At 43.5% G+C, this 19,281-nt stretch overlaps 1 protein-coding gene across 1 annotated transcript in view; it reads left to right on the top strand.

Moving 5' to 3' along the window:
• LOC132416349 (zinc finger protein 17-like) overlaps positions 1-12,911 on the top strand; it is a 44,666-nt gene extending 31,755 nt beyond the window's left edge. The window contains 3 exon segments of the mRNA XM_059999688.2: positions 470-895; positions 11,281-11,399; positions 11,476-12,911. Coding sequence (XP_059855671.2) covers positions 470-895; positions 11,281-11,399; positions 11,476-12,110 — 1,180 coding nt within the window. The 3' untranslated portion in view covers positions 12,111-12,911.
• The last annotated feature ends 6,370 nt before the right edge of the window (positions 12,912-19,281 follow it).

Below are 19,281 nucleotides of genomic sequence, written 5' to 3'. Positions count from 1 at the left end.
AAGTACCACAAAAAAAAAAAAAAAAAAAGGAGCTGAGTCGAAAGAAACTCCCCCAATGGGATGAGGGGAGGAATTCATTTGTGAAGAACTGCAGCATTCACGTGGCAGAGAGGACCTTGACGTGCAGGGTGGGAGTGAAAGACTTTCCAGCCAGTTCAGGCCTTCTCCAGCACCAAGCCCTTCACACAGGAGGGAAGCCACACAGCGACATGGAAGGCAGGGCGACATTTGACAGTGGACAGAATGATTACAAGTGCAGTGAATGTGGGAAAACCTTTAGCCACAAACACATACTTGTTAAGCACCAGAAAAACCATTGCAGTGAAAGTGGAAAGACCTTCATCAGAAGGTTCCACCTGGTTCAGCACCAGACAATACATACTGAAATGAAGCTATATGAGCACCTTTGATGTGGAAGATTCTTTACACAAAGCTCTTGCCTCATTGAACAGCAGACAGTTCACACTAGGCCAACACCTTATGAGTGCAGCCAGTGTGGGAAGTGCATCAAAGACAACTTCACACTCATTGTTCATCAGAGAGTTCACACGGGAGAAAAGCCATATAAATGCAGTGAATGCAGGAAAGTCTTTAGGTACAGCCTCACACTCAAAAGACATCAGAGAGTTCACATTGGAGAAAGGCTATATGAGTGCAGTGTGTGTGGGAAATTTTTTGTAGACAGCTCCATGCTCATTATTCATCAGAGAGTTCACACTAGGGGAAGGCGTTTTGAATGCACCAAATGTAGAAAATTCTTTAGGTACCACTTCATGCTTGAGAAGCATCAGAAAGCTCACACTGGAGAAAGGCCTTATGAGTGTAGTGTATGTGGGAAACTCTTTAGGCACAATTCAAATCATATTAGGCATTAGAGAAGTCACACAGGAGAAAGGTCTTATGAGTGCAGTGTATGTGGTAGACTCTTCAGCCAAAACTCCCACCTCATTCAGCACCAAGAAGTTCACGCTAAAAAGTATTGCAAACAGGGAAAGACTTCAAAGAAAAGTCTGATCTGATTTAGCAGTGGGAAGTACTGCTATGCAGGTGTTTAAAAATTTTTTATAGTGTGGTAAAATACATGTAACATAGAATTTACAATCTTAACCATATTTAAGAGTAAGTTCGTCAGTAATAATACACTCACCTTTTGTGCAAGCAAATATTCAGAAATCTTTTCATCTTGTAAAACTGGAACTAAACACATTAGACAACAACTCCTCATCCTCCCTTTCTTATCCCCTGACAACAATTATTCTAATTTAAGTCTATAAATTTGTCCACTCAGGGGAGCTTATATAAGAGTCATAAAGTTTTTCTCCTTTTATGGCTGGCCTACTTCACTGAAGACAATGTCCTCAAGGTTCAACCACTTCCTAGCATGTGTCAGAATTTCCTTCCTTTTTGAGTGAATAATACTCCATTTTATGTATATGTTACTTTTTCTGTATCCCATCATCAGTTGGCTCTTGGATTGCTTTCCCTATTTGCCTATTGCACTAATGCTGTTATAAGCATGATTGCACAAGTATTTCTTTGAGGCCTTGCTTTCAGTCCTTTTTAGGTATATTCCCAGATGAGAATTGTTGCATCATGTGGTAATTCAATATTTAAATTTTTTGAGGAACTGAGGGGCTGTTTTCCATAGTAGCTGTACCATTTTACACCAGTGCAGCTTGAAGGTTCCAATTTCTCTGCGCCCTCAGCAACACTCTTTATTTTCTTCTCGTTGTTTTATTTTTTGTAACACTATCCTAAGGGACACAAGGTGATTATTTCACTGTGGTTTTGATTTACATTTAATGATTTTGAACATTTTTTTCATCTGCTGGCTGGCTGTTTGTATTTGGTCTTTGGGAAAATGTCTCTTCCAATCCTTTCCCCATTTTTTAATGAGGTTATTATTTATTGTTGTTGTTATTTAGATGTTGGCGTTCTTTATATATTCTGTGTAGTAACTCCTTAACAGATAAATAGTTTGCAAATATTTTCTTCCACTCTGAGGTTGTCTTTTCACTCTCTCCATTTAGTCCTTTATTGCACAGAAATTTTAAATTTCAGTGTAGTCCAATTTATTTCTGTTATTGTTGCCTGTGTCTTTGGTATCACGTCCAAGAAATTATTGTCAGTGTCGTGAAGCTTTTTTCCTGTTTTCTTCTAAGAGTATTACACTTTTAAGTCCTAATATTTGGGTCTTTCATTCATTTTGAGTTCATTTTTATATAACATGTTAGGTAAAGGTGCAACTTAATTCTTTTGCGTGTGGATATCTAGTTTTTTCAACACCATCTGCTGAAAAAACTCATTTCCCTTTGAATGGTCTCTGCACCCTTTTAAAACATCTGAGCATGTGTGTGAAGGTTTGTTTCTGTGCTCTTTATTTTATTCCTTTCTCCTCTATGTGTGTCTATGTCAATACCACAACATTTTGATATATATGTTTAAAGTTTTTAAATAGTGGTTTGACTCAGTTTTGAAGCCCTATCAAGTGGACTGTCTGTTCCCCTTCTAGAACAGCTGATGAAGCCCACACCCCCAACCACTTTTCTTATCAGGCTCTCATACTCTGGACTACCAGACACCAAGGTGTCAGACAGTGATAGCCCCTATGTTCTGGAACCCTTACAATTATTCAAAATAGCCAGTCCGCAGACAGCTCATGAAACCTAGCTAATCCCATCACTCTTGTCACACATAAACTGCCACCACAGCTCCAGCTTGCTGTCATCCTGTCCCTGGACACAGCCCTCTGTGTTGCCCTAACGTCTTTCTCTCATTCTGAGCTGTAAGTAACAAACAGTTCTGTCTTTCATGTATCCCAGTGTCATTGTTCTGTGTGTTCCACCATCAAGAACCTTTTGATCTTACAGAACAACTCCACTCCCAGCAGGGTATTAGGAGTACAGCAGATGTTGGACAATCTTCAGCCACTAGTCCGTCTCCATTCAACACCAGGAAGCTCACACTGGAGAAAGACGTTACACGTGCAGCCACTGTGCTCTTGGCTTTTAAACATAATAACAGATGTAAGCTCTGGAGATTAGCCCCTGTGAGGGAGATATCCCCCAGAAACTGCATCTCGTACATCCAGACGTCCTCACTAGGGAGATTCACAGTAAGGGCCAAGTTTGCGGGAAACTTTGGTGAACGCTGTTGCACTTTCAGACCTGCCTGGGGCCGTCGATGGAGTTCTGTCACTGCCCATGTGTATTACAGAAGCTACCCTCCTGCTATTAGCTGGAAGGGAGTATGGTCACTATAGTTAATAATACTCTATTGCCAGTTTGAAACTTGCTAAGAGAGTAAATCATAAAAGTTCTCAACATAAAAAACTTTTGTAACTATGAGGACAATATGAAGTAGACATTGTGGTGATCATTTTGCAATATAAACAAATACCGAATCATTATGTTGTACAGCTGAAACTAATAAATATTGTATGTTAATTATATCAATTTTGGGAATTCCCTGGCTGTCCAATGGTTAGGGCTCCCCATTTCCACTGCAGGGGCCATGGGTTCGAGGTGGTCAAAAAAAAATCTCAATTTTGTTAAAAAGCAGGGAGAACAGATTGCTGTGCTCTCTTGCTTTATCTAGAGTATTTGCCAGCCATTTGAGCACTTTGGTGAGAACTCATACCCCACTTGATTTGTTTGGGTGTGGACATCACCCAGCTTGGACAGAGGACTGGATCTGGCTTCGGTTGGCAGTTTTCAGAGGTTTCCCAAGTTCAGGGTCATTATTGATTGTCTCCTGATATTCTTGACAGATTTTTTCCAGCCTCCATTTTACTTACCCTAGGAACTCCGGGCTCACCTTGCTGGGTTTTTGTTTTGTTTGAATTTTATTTTATTTTTTTATACAGCAGGTTCTTATTAGTTATCCATTTTATACCTTGCTGGTTTTTGCAGCAAAGGTCTTATTGAGTTTTTTTTAAATTGAAGTATAGTTGATTTACAATGTTGCGTTAATTACTGCTGTACAGCAAAGTGATTCAGTTATACGTATATATACATTTTTTTTAATATTCTTTTCCATTATGGTTTATCATAGGATATATATATATATATATATATATATTTTTTTTTTTTTTTTTTTTTTTTTTGCGGTATGCAGGCCTCTCACTGTTGTGGCCTCTCTGGTTGCGGAGCACAGACCCCAGACGCGCAGGCTCAGTGGCCATGGATCACGGGCCTGGCTGCTCCGCAGCATGTGAGATTTCCCCGCACCAGGGCACGAACTTGTGTCCCCTGCATCAACAGGCGGACTCTCAACCACTGCGCCACCAGGGAAGCTCTATCATAAGATATTGAATATAGTTCTCTGTGCTATACAGAGGGTCTTGTTGTTTATCCATTCTGTATATAAAAGCTTTTACATCTGCTAATCCCAACCTCCTACTCCATCCCTCCCCTAAGGCTTATTGTTTAAGCTACTTTTATTCTTGGGATTCTATTTACTGTATGTTGTGAGGGAGAATAGAATCGGGTTCTACCAGAATAATAAGTACAGAGTTCTGGGGCTCTCAACTTTGTGTGCTCCAAAGGAAATAGAAGGAGGACAAACAACAATTCTCAGGGTAGATTTTGCCTAATTGCATTGTTGCCTGAGGCCTCCTAGGAAAGTCTGAAGGACCCCTGCACCACGATCTCAAGCCCAGGATGTGAGGATTATTTGTAGTTCCACAGTCACTTGGGGCAGGTGGTTTGGAAACAACTGTAAGGCCAACTGGCCCGAGGCAGGGGAACACAATCAGACTCACAGGTTGAAACTGACCTGGAGACTTTCCGGACCACCCAGTTCCAGGAACTGACCTGGGGACTTTCCACCCTGCCCAGCGTTCCCGCCTTTCGAGGGGCGGGACTAACGGTCCCCCACGATACCCGAAAAGACCACCAAATAAGGAATACCCTGCACCCTCCCGGATTCACCACATCCCTTTCCCTTCTTCCCCTATAAATTCTGCCCAAACCCTCGCCCAGACGCCACTTCTCTGGCCCCTTTCTCTCCGACCAGTGAACCTCGCCCGAGAGCGTACCCAAATAAAGCTTGTTTAAGCTCTCCTCCGTTTTTGGTGCCGTTCCTTACAACAACAGTATTTGGCAGTACCATGAAATGAGGCCCTTGAATTTAGTGGATGTCCCATGGCATAATTGACAGATATTTGTCTCCTGAGACCCACCTAGGAGCTGTGTGTCCTGAGGAGAAAAATCATGCAGGTATATGCATGTAAGACTTAACAAGGCCCAGGGTGGGTAACATATTCTGTACAAAAACAGTGATTGGATTAACTGGAACCGGGGGGGAGACTTCAGCAAAGTAGAGTGGATAAGCCCCTTTCAAAGGGGTATCTGTAAATGTTCCAGAAACTGGCTAAGTGGTAAGAAAGTGTACATAACTTGGGACCTACAGTACAGTCCACCGAAATCTGGGTATATCCCCTTTAAGAACCTGAAAACCTGCCCCGCCTCAGAGCCTCAGGGTACTCCGCAACTCTCGCGTTGGGGCGGGACCTTTCCAGGAAGTGGGGAGCACCGCCCCTTGCCTGGGCCTGGGGTGCTATGAACTACGTTACCCGGAAGGCACTGAGCCGCAGGAGAGAAACACTTCCGTTCTAAAAGACGGCGTCTGGGCGGGCCTTCCGGCGTGGACCGCGGGCGACGCTTTGTTAACTCGGGGAGCTAACTTGTTAACTTGTGGGGAGCTTCGGAACCGTGGGCCGGCCTAAGGTTAGGGATACGGGAAGCTGCTGTGTCCGCTGATCTGAGGAGGGTCTAAGGCTCGGCGTGGGCGCCATCTAGCCTGACTCTGTCTCGGGGCCGGGACAGGGGCCACCGTGCTCGGGACCCTCATTCACCCATACACTCCGCTGTTGGCGGCGGAGCTGATGGGTCCAATCCAGGTAAATCCTGCGCCCTCCGAGCCCTCGCCCAACTCTTCTTATTCTGCAGTATTTTGGTTCTAAATCGAGGTTCTCTAACGAGTGTCCTATACTTATTTGTCCCCCCAAACCTTGGTTTTCCCAATTTTGAAATATGAACTGCGTGGGGAAAAAAAATTGCAGAGAACTTACACGTGCAGATGAATAAGCCGCCTTAAAATTAATATGTGTTCTCCGCTCAGGTCAAAAAATGCGATATCAATAGGACCCCATAAGGCTCCTGTGCGGTCCTTCCAAAACAATTATCTCCATTTCTCCAAGGTTAAGGTGTTATCTGATGTTTCAAGTAAGCATCTTTCTTGATAGTTTTGCCAACTATGTGGAAAATATTCGACGACTGTAGTTTAATTTCTCTCGCTTGTTGTAAGACTTTTTATGAATGGAATCATATAAATATTATGTGTTTTCCTTCATGTGCACAGTATGGTGTGACTTTACCCATGTTTTTAATGACCATTCATTTTCCTTTTTATGCAGTATTGAGTATATAGTACTCAAGATATGAGTATGAGTAAAGTGGTGTATTTACAAATTCTCTATGCATTCTGGGGTATATAAAACATGTATTTGTCTAGCGTGTATGTTAAAATTATTGTATTTAATTGAACATTTCCACTTTTTTTCCTTAATGATTGCTTTTATTATTTATTTTTGGCTGCATTGGGTCTTCATTGATGCGCGTGGCCTTTCTCTATTTGCGGCGTGCAGGGGCTACTCTTAGTTGTGGCGTGCGGGCTTCTCATTGCGGTGGCTTCTCTTGTTGCGGAGCATGGGCTCTAGGCGCAGGCTCAGTAGTTGTGGCGCACGGGCTTAGTTGCTCTGCGGCATATGGGATCATCCTGGACCAGGGTTCGAACCTGTGTCCTCTGCATTGGCAGGCAGATTCTTAACCACTGCGTTGCCAGGGAAGTCCCGAACATTTCCACTTTTTGGTCTTGTTTTACGCCATCTTACTAATTTTAACGTAGTTCTTTGAGTGAAATTGTTATACTTACTCTTCATCTATACCATCTTTATATTTTGATACACACTTATGCGTTACATAAATGTACAGTTTTACAGTATTCACACACTTAGATGGTTTTTCTAAGTGATTTTACTCTTTGAGTGATATTTATTTTACCGGAAAATCATCTTTCTCTGGTGGTGTTGCAAGAGAAAATGATTAAGATAGCTTGTTAAAATTTTTGTTTTAAGGGGGACGAAATGAAAATCATTGTAAGGATAAAAAGTTACAATGCTTCGAATCCCTAGCAAGATGTTAAGAACTCAAGAAGATATTTCCATCTTTCTATAATGAGGATGGAACAGAGGTCAGGTCCTAGCTTATCTCCTTTTCCTAAGTTTGAAGAGTCGGAAGTGAGGTCCAGTTATCCTGAACTGCTGGAGGCCAAGCACTATTACTCCAACACCCGCTTTATCACAGATTCATTTTCAGTGTGAAGCAAGTAAATGGTAGTTCTGTCCTCTATCACAGGATGAAAAAAACTAGTAGGAAATTAGAGAAATCTCTCTGACCGTTTATGGAATAAAGCATGGATATATCAAAGAATATGGATAAATATAAAAAGTACATATCCTGGAATTCTATTGTATAATGTTATGATAATTTCAAATCAGAATTTAATCTATGGATTATGTAAGCTGGAATTTTGTATAAAACAATAATCTTTAATATAACCAAATTAAAATTTGTAAAGGAAGTATAAGAACTCCTGTTGGCCACTTGTTAAGGCCACCTACAAGCTATGGGAAGAGAAGAATCTATTATTGCCAGGGGAGAAACAGAAGAAGGGAATCAAATGGAAGTGTCAGAAACAGACCTGTACATAAAATGAGACTTAATTTTTGATATTTGTGACTTAGGACTATAATAGTGCATTATGACCTGCCACAACCATTTCCTCGCCAACACAATCCCTTATTCTTCTGGCTCACTAGGCTCCAGTCACACTAACCTCGTGGACGCTGCTCAAACACACCAGACATGACTCTCATAGAGAGTCTTTGTACTCATTTTTCCCATTTCAGGAAAGCTTAAGATGTCCACGTGATTTTATGGCACAACTCTATAACACTTTCTGCCCTGTTTTACATGCTTTACTTTTTCTTGAGCATTTGTCTTGCCTGAAATAGTAAATGGTTCACTCATTAATATTCTTTTTTATCTGTGTCACAGATGGGAATTAACGTTACATGGCCCTGCTCATCCCACAGACTCCACATTCAGCAGAACCACTTATGGACCCTGCACTGGTGAGTGTCACGTGTCCTGCAACTCTTTTACTGCCATTCTTCCTGGCCTTGGTGTCTCAAGACCCTCGAGAGCCCTATGCTCAGGTTTCTAAGTCCAGGCCAGAGCTTATATGGAGAGATTCCCATTTTTGGCAGCCAGTAGACTGAGATGTGAAAGGTTGTCTTAGGTACAGGGATTAGTATGTACAAAAGCTTGGAGATGAGATTGAGTTGGGAATGCTCTATGACTTGTATGTGTTAGTTAATGTCTGGCGGGAACAGAGAGCAAGGGGCAAGAGTCAGGCCTAGAATGGTACTCTGAGAAGGTAGGTTTCTGTTCTGAGAGTGATGGCAGACATGGAATTTTTGGAACAGGAGGGGAAGTGATCTTAGGTCTTAAGAGGCTATCCTGGGCTGCAGTGTGCAGAAGTTTCTAAAGTAGGGTCTGACCAGATTTTCTAATGTGGAGCAGTCACAGATGCCTCCAAAGATTTTTCCCTGTGCATCTGGAAGTGTGGAAGTGCCATCAACTGAGATGGGGAAGTCAGTGGTAGGAGTCCATTCCAGTGAGACTATTAGGAATTGGATTGCAGCCAAGTTGAGTTCCAGATGTTCCAGAGGCTCCCAAGTATAGGACACAAGTGGACAGCTGAACATGCAGATCTAGAGTGCTGGGGGAGGCTTCAGGATGCATTAGGTGACAAGGGAGGAGAGGGGGGCTCTCACAAAGACAGACAAGAAAAAGTAGTGGCCATCAGCAGGAAGGTAGGGGGAAGGGAAAGTCCAGCAGGTGGCCAAGGTTTTCATGGGAGAGTGGCCGTGAAATTGATGCAGAGGGAAAGCAGAAATGGAGGTAAATTGATACCAAAGTCAGGCTGGTGCTTATTTCTCTTCCTACGCACTCACCAGGCTTTTTGGTGGAACTTAGGGTTTTTCTTTCAACGGCTGGGGAGCTGCCAGTGGAGAGTTGGGGTATGCTGGGATCCTGTTGCATTGGCAAGCACTTTCTGAGTGCCATGTGAAGAAGGGTATATGAGGAGACAGGAGACATGCCAATTTTATAGACCAGATTGTGGTGATGGGGATCTGATGTATGAGGAGTTATCCAGTGTGTTATATGCATGTGGGGAAGGTGTGTGAAGTAATTGCCCGAGGTACTAGGAGCTTAAGAGAGAAGGATAGGCCTAAGTGTGTTTGTGTCTGGGAGGCATTATCCTGGGGACTCTCAGGCTGTTATCTTGCAGGAGAGGGAGGGGGCCCTACATACCAGGAGCACAGACTTAGATGGCATCTATCTGTCCACCTGCCTCTTGTTGCTGAGGCTGGATCTAGTGATCAAGGAAGCATGAAGAATTATTAGGTACCACTGCCCTCTAAGTCAGGGAACTGGGGAGGAAGATGAGCCTAGAGTGAATATGAGCTGGGATTAGGTGTCCTTATGGGGTCCTGGGGAAAGAGGCTGCTTATGGACACATCTGTCCCCATCATCACAGGGCCCTGTGACCTTTGAGGACATGGCTGTGTACTTTTCCCAGGAGGAATGGAGGCTTCTTGGTGAGGCCCAGAGACTCCTGTACCATGGGGTGACGCTGGAGACTTTTGCACTTGTTGCATCATTGGGTAAGGCCTTCCCCCCTATCCCAGCATCCTGGGCAGGTCTCTGCCTTTCCCATTTTTCCCAAAGGCAAGTCTGTTTTTTCACAGCTAGGCAGTGAGCACATCTGTATTACTGCTTCCCTATCATACATTCTGTAGGTGCCAAGGCTGGGTGAGTGTATACTACCTCCTTTCAGAAGTATCCCCAGTACCAGAGGCTCTGAAGTTTTCTGGGTCATAAGACTTGGAAATAGTTCGGTGGGTTCCATTAGCCTCAGCCACTCCCTGCTAAGTTGACTTTGTAGACGCATGCACCTCTGTGCTCCAGGTTCTGCCCCCTTCCAGCTGACATTTCCTGGGCCCTGACTGTACCAGGAATTGTTGGGACTCAACGTGGTCACTATTTGTGGGATCCACTTGGCTGTTGCTGTGAGACCCTCCTCAAAGATTCTTTTTGTGATATTATTTTTCTTTCCTGAGGTTGTTTTGGGATTGGTTGTAACCCTGGGCCAGTACTGACCACTCACCTGTCGTGTCTTTCCCTTAGGACTTGCATTTTCTAGGTCCCATGTTATGTCCAGCTGGAGCTGGGAGGTGAACCCTGGGTACATGACAGAGTGGACATGACTCCAGCCACAGCATGAAGGGCTCAAAGTGGGCTTGGCTTCAGTGATTGGCATCAGGGAGAGGAAGTGATGATATGGCTGTGTTCAAATTACATCAGGAACATGTCTGGTGCCCCACAATGTTTTGGAGCCAAAGCCATTGACTGTGTACCTCATTTCTGTGTGCACTGCCACCATCATTGGATCTTTTGCTTGGTGAGTCTTCCCTGTTCTGTGATGTGGAGAGGCCCAGTCCTGCACAGAGGCCCTTTCCTAATCAGACCCCAGCTCCCTTGTCCTGAAAACTGTCCCAAGGATTTTTTCTTTGGCATGTCAGACACATATTTGTCATGGGGCTGCCCCCTTCTACCAAAATCTGTATGAAGTTCATCCGTATTTCTCTGCTTTCAGGTTGATATGGAGTAAAGGTCAAGGAGACATGTTCTGAGCAAAATGATTTGTAGAAGTGCCACAAATAAATACTTCAAAGACAAACCTGTCCACCCAGAAGGGCTGTCCCTGGGAGATAGGTAGTCTGGAATTAGAAGGTGGTGTGCATTTAGCTGAAGAGCTGGGAACAAACCCTAGCCAGAACTTTTGTGGGGCAAGTGTAAAATTTCACCAACACAGTAGAGAGAAACTCTTTAGAAGAGACACGGATAAGGAGTTTATGAAGAGCTGCACAGTCCATGCAACCAAGAAGCCTTTCTCATTCCAGGAGCCTGGGAAGGATTTCCCTGGTAGCTCGGGCCTTCTCCAGCACCAGGTCACTGCACAAAAGGACACCAAGTGTGTGGAGGCCTTTAACAATGGACAAAGGCACTATAAGTTCAGTGAATGTGGGAAAACCTTCAGCCACAAACACTCAATTGCTCAGCATTAGAGTTTCCACACTGGAAAGAGGCCTTATGAGTGCAGGGAATGTGAGAAAACCTTCAGCCTCAAAAACTCACTTGTTCAGCACCAGCGAGTCCACACTGGAGAATGGCCTTATGAATGCAGTGAATGTGGGAAAATCTTCAGTTATAAACACAAACTTGTTCAGCACCTGAGACTCCACATTGGAGAAAGGCCATGAGTGCAATGAATGTGGGAAAGCTTTTAGCTACAAACTCACAGCTGTTAAGCACCAGCGAATTCACACTGGAGAAAGGCCTTATGAGTGCAGTGTATGTGGGAAATTCTTTACTCAAAACTCCAGCCTTATTGTGCACCAAAGAATTCACACTGCCTCACAGCCTTATAAATGCAGTATATGTGGAAAATTCTTTACCTCCAACTACAACCTTATTGCACACCGGTGAGTTCACAGGGGCACAAGGCCTTATGAGTGCAGTGAATGTGGGAAACCTTTCAGCAACAAACCCACACTTGTTCAGCATCAGCGAATTCACAGTGGAGAAAGGCCTTATGAGTGCAGTGAATGTGGGAAATTCTTCTGCCACAGCTACAAACTTGCTCAGCACCAGAGAGTCTGCACTGGAGAGAGGACTTACGAATGCAATGAATGTGGGAAAGCTTTTAGCAACCAACTGACACTTGTTCTGCACCAGCGAATTCACACTGGAGAAAGGTCTTATAAGTGCAGTGAATGTGGCAAGTTGTTTAGCCAGAGCTCCAACCTTATTGTGCACCAGCGAATTCATACTGTAGTGAAGCCTTTTGAGTGCAGTGAATGTGGGAAACGTTTTAGCCAAAGCTCTACTCTCATTAAGCACCAGAGTTCACACTAGAGAAAAACCACATGAGTGCACTAAATGTGGAGAATTCTTTAGCCAAAGCACCCAGCTTACTCAACACCAAAATGTTCACACCACAGAAAGGCCTCACAAGTGCAGCAAATGTGGAAAAGTTTTCTGTCAAAGGTCTGTTCTGAGAACGAGAAACTTCATAGTCAAGATAGGCCCTATGAGTACAGCAAATGTAGGAAAATTTTCAGTCAACAGTCTAACCTCATCTGTCACCAGAAAGTTCATGCTGGAGAAAAGACCTTCAAATGAGGAGAGCAACGAATGTGCTGTCTCCTTAGTTATACATCATACTGAATAGGCTCTGTGAGGGAGTCATTAACTGGAAGTTGAATGCCATACATCTGAACAGCCCTTGTGTGCAGATTGCCTATGAATACCAGGTTCATAGGAAGCTTTTCAGTAACCATGCTGTACTTCCTAACCTGCCCACAGCCCTTTCCAGACTTAATGTCACTGTGAGTTTCTTACCTCTTCCAAGTGGCAGATCCCCATCCTGGGCATCAGTCACCTTACTGTGGTCAGGGTAGGTAGACTTTTGTGCTGTCCTGTCCCCTGGAGCAAAGCATGAATAGCCTGAGCACTTGGGTTTTGTTATTCTCTTCCATCAACTGGCTAAGACAGGACCTAACCAGCTTTGACCATGGGGATCCAGGTTGGATTCTGCTGGTTGCTCACAGAGGTTTACCTTCTTTGGCGGCATTGTCTCATGTCATGCTCACAATGGATTTTTCTAGCTCCAGGTCACTCTTTTTGGAAAATGTTTGCTCTGCTCTGTGCCATAATAAAGACTATTATTTAAGCCCCCTTTCATCTTGGGGTTTGTTCACTGTTAGACTGATGTTGAGAACCATATTGGACTGTCAGGATGAAAAGGAACAGGTTTTGTGAGTGTTGCAAACTTTGTATACCTCAGTGGGGATAGAATCATGGCAGAGAATAGTGTTCACTCCAGTTGTGGTCTAATTGCACCATCTTCCTTTGCTGATTTTCACCTGTATCCTTTCACTGTAATCATCCGTAGCCCTTTAATTTAACAGCTTCTGTGAGTTCTTCTATAGAATCTGAGGGTGGTCTTGGGCATGCCAGAACGTAATTGTGTTTTTAAAAGGCTTTGCCAAGTAAAATTGGCTTGAGCTTCCCTGGTGGCACAGTGGTTAAGCATCTGCCTGCCAATGCAGGGGACGCGGGTTCGAGCCCTGGCCTGGGAAGATCCCACATGCTGCAGAGCAACTAAGCCCATGTGTCACAACTACTGAGCCTGTGTGCCACAACTACTGAATCACGTGTGCCTAGAGCCTGTGCTCTGCAACAAGCCACGACAATAAGTAGCCCACGCATAGCAACGAAGAGTAGCCCCCGCTTGCCGCAACTAGAGAACGTCCACACACAGCAATGAAAACCCAGCACAGCCAAAATAAATTTATTTTTTAAAAAAAGTATAATTGGCTTAAAGCATTTTAAAAGCACATGGTTTGATAAAGTTTTTGCACATACTTACATTTCTGAAGCCAAAAGTTTTCTCCTGCCATTTATAACTCATCCCCCCTTTAACCTATAGAACTGATACTAGAAAACACTCTTCCTTCTTGCAATAGGTGTTTTAGGATTTGCCCTGTTTCTCAATTTCACCTATACTGGATCTCATACTATTTGACATGGTGACCAATGTTGGAGAGATAATAAAACAAAATCTGCCCAGCCAGAAAATCTCCATAAAGTAGAGAAAGAACATACTTTTACTGTTCCACGAGCACGAAACTAAACTGTGGTGCATGTCACACACAACCCACTAAAGAGATTGTAAAGACAGAAACCACACCCCTTTTTGATACACCAAGCAGACAGAGCCCATTCCATGCAAGCGCTCAAGATGAATGCTCACTTGCCTTCAAGTAAGAGGACTTGACAGCCCCATTTGTTACTGTTTATCTCAATGTGCCTGGGAATTCGGGTGATGCTCTGCAGGAGCTATTCGTCTTTATCCAAAGAAAGCCTAGAGCTTCTCATCTATGTCTGTATGACTGGAAAGGTGGGAAGCCCGACGCCTCTGTTGCACGCGCGGAGACCGAGAGACAGAGGCACCATATTCCATGATGTTTTCTTTCCAAAGAGGTGGCGCCAGACATTAAAAGAAACACTCCTTGGTTGTGGTGGAAAAAATGTCCACCTATTGAGAAGTGGGAAGCCCTAAAGGGCTGGAGGCGGGGGCTGAACCAATAAAACGACGGCGCCTGCTTTGGGGCCGACCCGTGGCTGACGGGGTCCTCCTGCTCCCGCAGCCCCGACCTCCCCAGCCGTCCTTCTCCCCGACCCCGGGGCCGTGGGGGAAGAGGCGGCCGGACTCTCCCTCCTGGTTCGCTCGCGGGCAAAGCCGGTCCGTCTGGCCTCCGAATCGGAACCCCGCAAAATCCCACGGAGACGCCTCCGCAGACCCGGCCCCGGGGGAGCCCGCGGCTGAACCTCTCGCGCCCTCCTCGGGCCTCCCCACCCAACCCGGTTCCCACCTCCGGACGCGAAGACCCCCTCCAGCTGCCCTCGGCGGCCGGAGGGGCCCCGGCGGAGGCTGATCCAACTAACCGAGCGGCCCCACACCTGGGCCATGAGCGCGGCTCCAGCCTCTTCCCCATGGATCTGCAGCTACAACCTCCAGAGAAAGCACGAGGCGCGCCCGCCCGGCACGACCGGGACGATCCCGCCAGTCCCGCGGGCCCCGCGGACCTCTGCCTTGGGCACCGCGGCCGAATCCCTTCCCCCGCAGAGGTCTCCCGAGCTCGGCAAGGAAGGAACCATACAAGAGGGCGGCCATCTGCAAACCAAGGCCTCCGAGGAACCAGACCTGACAGCATCTTGATCTTGGACTTCTGGTCTCCAGAACTGTGAGAGGATATGTTATCTGCTGTTCAGGCCACCAAGTCTGTGGCATTTTATGATGACAATCCTAGCAAACTAATACAATTACCAATTCACTTATGCATGAACATTTGCAGAATTATTTTTTTCCCTAGCTATTGGCTTTTATCAGTAAAGCTGGTGTTGCTGTGAACATTAGAGTACAAGCATTTCTGTGGACACAATTTTATTCCTCTTGGAGATAAACCTACAAGTTAGATGGCTGTGTCACATGATAAGTTCATCTGTAGTTTTACAGATGTCAACAGTTTCCTAAAGTGGGTTTTAACATTTTGCATTCCAACAGTAATGTATGGGAGTTCTGTTTCACAACTTCACTGACTTGGCATTGTTGGTTTGACCATTCAAGTGAGTATGTACTTGTGTCTCATTGTGGTCTTGATTTGTACTTCCCTAGTGATTAATTATGTTGACCATATTTTCACATGCTTATTATTCAAGTGTCTTCTCTGGTGAAATAGGTATTCAAAACTTTTACTTTTTAAAAAATGTTTTCTTATTGTTGTAAATGTTATTTAAAAATTCTGGACACCAGTTATTAATCAGATGTACTTTGGCTTGTACTTTTTTTTAAAATTAATTTATCTATTTTTGGCTGTGTTGGGTCTTTGTTGCGGCAAGCGGGGGCTACTCTTCGTTGAGGTGTGCGGGCTCCGCATTGCGGCTGCTTCTCTTTTTGCAGAGCATGGGCTCCTGGCACACGGGGTTCAGTAGTTGTGGCTCACGGGCTCTAGAACGCAGGCTCAGTAGTTTTGGTGCATGGGCTTAGTTGTTCCGCGGCATGTGGGATCTTCCCGGACCAGGGTTCGAACCTGTGTCCTCTGCATTGGCAGACAGATTCTTAACCACTGCATCACCAGGGAAGTCCCCTATAGTAATTCTTAAAATTACATTAAAACCTTTCAAATGTGTTGGCCTTTCCAAAATTTGTTTTGGGTATTTTAGGTCTTTTGAATTTCCATATGAATTTTAGAATCATTTTGTCAATTTCTACCAAAATCACTGGGAATTTGATAATTGTGTGAACCTACAGAACAATTATGGGAGAATAAATTAAAATATTAAGTCCTTAGATCCAGAAATGTGGTGTGTCTCAGTAATGTTTTGTAAATTTGCTTAATAGTTTTTGAATATATTTTGTTAAATATATTCCTAAATATTTCATATTTTGATGCTAGAGTAAGGGGTATAGTTTTCCAATTTCCAAACATTTATTGTATACTGACCTTGTATGCTGGCACCTTGACTGATCTATTAGATCTCTTAACTTTTTAAATATATAATTAAGGATGTTCTAAATAGACAAGCATGTCATCTGTGAATAATGACCATTTTGGTTCTTCCTTTACAATTTGTACATTGCTTATTTCCTTTAATTTTCTTATGTCACTGGCACAGATTTCAGTGCAACATTACATAGAAGTTGTGAGAGTGGACATTCCTGCTTATTCCTAATATTAGGGGGAAAGCATTCAGTCTTTCCCCATTAAGCGTAATGTTAGCTTTAGGTTTCTAATGCTGCCGTATATCAGTTTAAAGAAATTGATTCTGACGCCAGTTCTCTGACACCAACTACCCAGAGTTTGTGTCATTCTAGACATCTGTAAGGGTTCAGTCCTCCACCAGAAAGCCCTCACTTCAGACATGTGCTTCAAGTCGTTGGGTCCAACTGCACTTCTGAACAGCTGGCTATAATTTCAGGGGTTCCCATGATCCCCTCAAGTTCGGTAATTTGCTAGAATGACTCACAGAACTCACTAAAAGTGCTATACCTACGATTCCAGTTTTGTTATAAAGAATACAGCTCAGGAATAGCCCATGGAAAGAATGCAGAGAGCAAGGTATGGGAGGGTCCCAGGTGTGAGGCTTCCATAACCTCTCTCTCTGGGGAGTCAAGGCATATCACTGTCCTGCACATCAATGTGTTCACCAACCAGGAAACCCCACCAAGCCTTGGTGTCCAGTGTTTTGATTGGAATCTCATTACATAGACACAACTGGTTAGATCATGGCCACATGCCTGAACATCTAGCCCCTCTTCTCTCCCCACAGGTCTTTCTGGCTCAGTTTCAAACGTCTAATCATATGATTGGTTTTTCTGGTAACCAGTCCCCATCCGGAAACGTTCGAGGGGCTTACCAAGAATCACTTCATTAGAACAAGAAAGACTTCTATCACTCCAGGAATTTCAAGATATTTCAAGCTCTGTGCCAGGAACCTGGGACACCTTCTAGTTAATATAGATTAAATTAATATATTTTCAATTGTTAAACCAACCTTATATACATGATGTCTCACTAGATTATAATTATTATCAGGAATGTAAAGTTGGCTTTAACAATTGAAAATATACTACACACAGACACACAGACACACACAGACACACACACTTCTCTAAAATTTTGTGAAAGATTTTTTGCATCTATGCTCACACATTGGTCTATAATTTTAATTTCATTACCTAGTTTTGCTCTTAGGGTTAATATTGGCTTCTAAAAATTAGTTGGGAAGTGCCCCCATATGTTATTACTTATTTTTTGGAAGAGTCTGATGGAATCTTAATTATTCATTAAATATTTGGTAGGATTTGTTAGTGAAACCACCTTGGCTTTAAATTTTAAGTGAGAGGGCTTCTTACATTTAAACGTAGATTACCATTACTAGTAATTTGGAAATACTAATTAAATGTCTTTAATGAACAAAGGATTTTTAAGATTATCTATTTCTTCTTGAGGGAACGTGGTCAGTTGGTATCTTTCAATGAATTTTTGTCCCCCACATTTCCATTTATTGGGAAAGAGTCATTTAAAATAGTTACACAGGGGGCTTCCCTGGTGGCGCAGTGGTTGGGAGTCCGCCTGCCGATGCAGGGGACGTGGGTTCGTGCCCCGGTCCAGGAGGATCCCACATGCCACAGAGCGGCTGGGTCCATGGGCCGTGGCCGCTGGGCCTGTGCGTCCAGGGCCTGTGCTCCACGGTGGGAGAGGCCACAACAGTAAAGGGTCCACGTGCCACAAAAATAATAATAATAATAAAATAAAATAAAATAATATAAAATAAAATAATCACACAGGGACTTTCCTGGTGGTCCAAGGGTTAAGACTCCACACTTCCAATGCAGGGGGCACGGGTTCAATTCCCGGTCAGGGAACTGAGATTCTGTATGCTGCATGGCGCAGCCAAAAAATAAAATGAAATAAAATAATCACATATTACCCATTATGTTTCAAAGACATCTAGTGCTATTCCTTCTTTCCTTGCTCATATTTGTAAATGTGTGATTTCTCTTTTTTTTTCTGATGTGGTTTGGAGGCATTAGCAATTCTACTAATTTATTCAAACTGTCTGCTTTAGGGGGAATTCATAGATTTTCTTGAAAAAAATTTATAACATACATGAAACTGATTCTTAATACACTGGACATCAAGCAAATAACAGTGACCTATGAAAGAGGACAAACGATGTGAGCCACGTGGCTGTCCCAGCTTACTATGAAAAGAAATTCCCAGGCCCTAATACAAAAATGCTGAGTCCAGTCAGACCCCAAAAGTCACCCTGAGTTGAGACAAAATTTAGAATCTGGGCCTGCGAAGGTGTCTGGAATCCAATAGAGCACAGTACAGGAGAGAGAAAACTTCAGAAACATAGAGAGGGTCATCCTCAAGTATGACCTCATGTACATTAGTACATCCTCATGTACTAATCTGTACATGCAGGCAGGAAATAACCAGAGCTGGGTAAAGAAATACCCAAAAGGATTCAATGAAACAATTTCCAAGGCTAATGCAGAGAATGGAATAGCACCTGTTCTAACCAGTTTAAATGGGAATCCTTATGAAGCATGAGGTAGAGAATACAGAATGATTGTGTCTCAGTAGGAGGAGAGAAATTAGCCTTAAAATGAATGCTGCAGTAATTCAACCTAAAAATATTTGGAATCAAGATCCCAAAAGATCATATTGCTTCCAAGGAACTTAAACAATACCAAGAATATCTACTGAAATGCAAGTATTTTCAGTACCCAAAAAGGCAAAATTGAGTGTTCAATCAAAACTACACAACGTTAACAGTATCTGACAAGATAGATTTTACAGCAAAGAATATTCCTATAGATAAAGAGCACCCTTTCTTAATGATAAAAGAGGTCTACTCATTAAGTGGACATAACAGTAGGAAATGTTTATTCACCTAATAAAAAGACTTCAAAATATACAAAGCAAAACCTGATAGAACTAAACCTGAT

Source organism: Delphinus delphis, chromosome 20 (assembly GCF_949987515.2).
Source record: "Delphinus delphis chromosome 20, mDelDel1.2, whole genome shotgun sequence".
Classification (NCBI taxonomy): Eukaryota; Metazoa; Chordata; class Mammalia; order Artiodactyla; family Delphinidae; genus Delphinus; species Delphinus delphis.
Note: the sequence above shows the minus strand (reverse complement) of the source record. Positions and strands in the feature narration are given on the sequence as shown.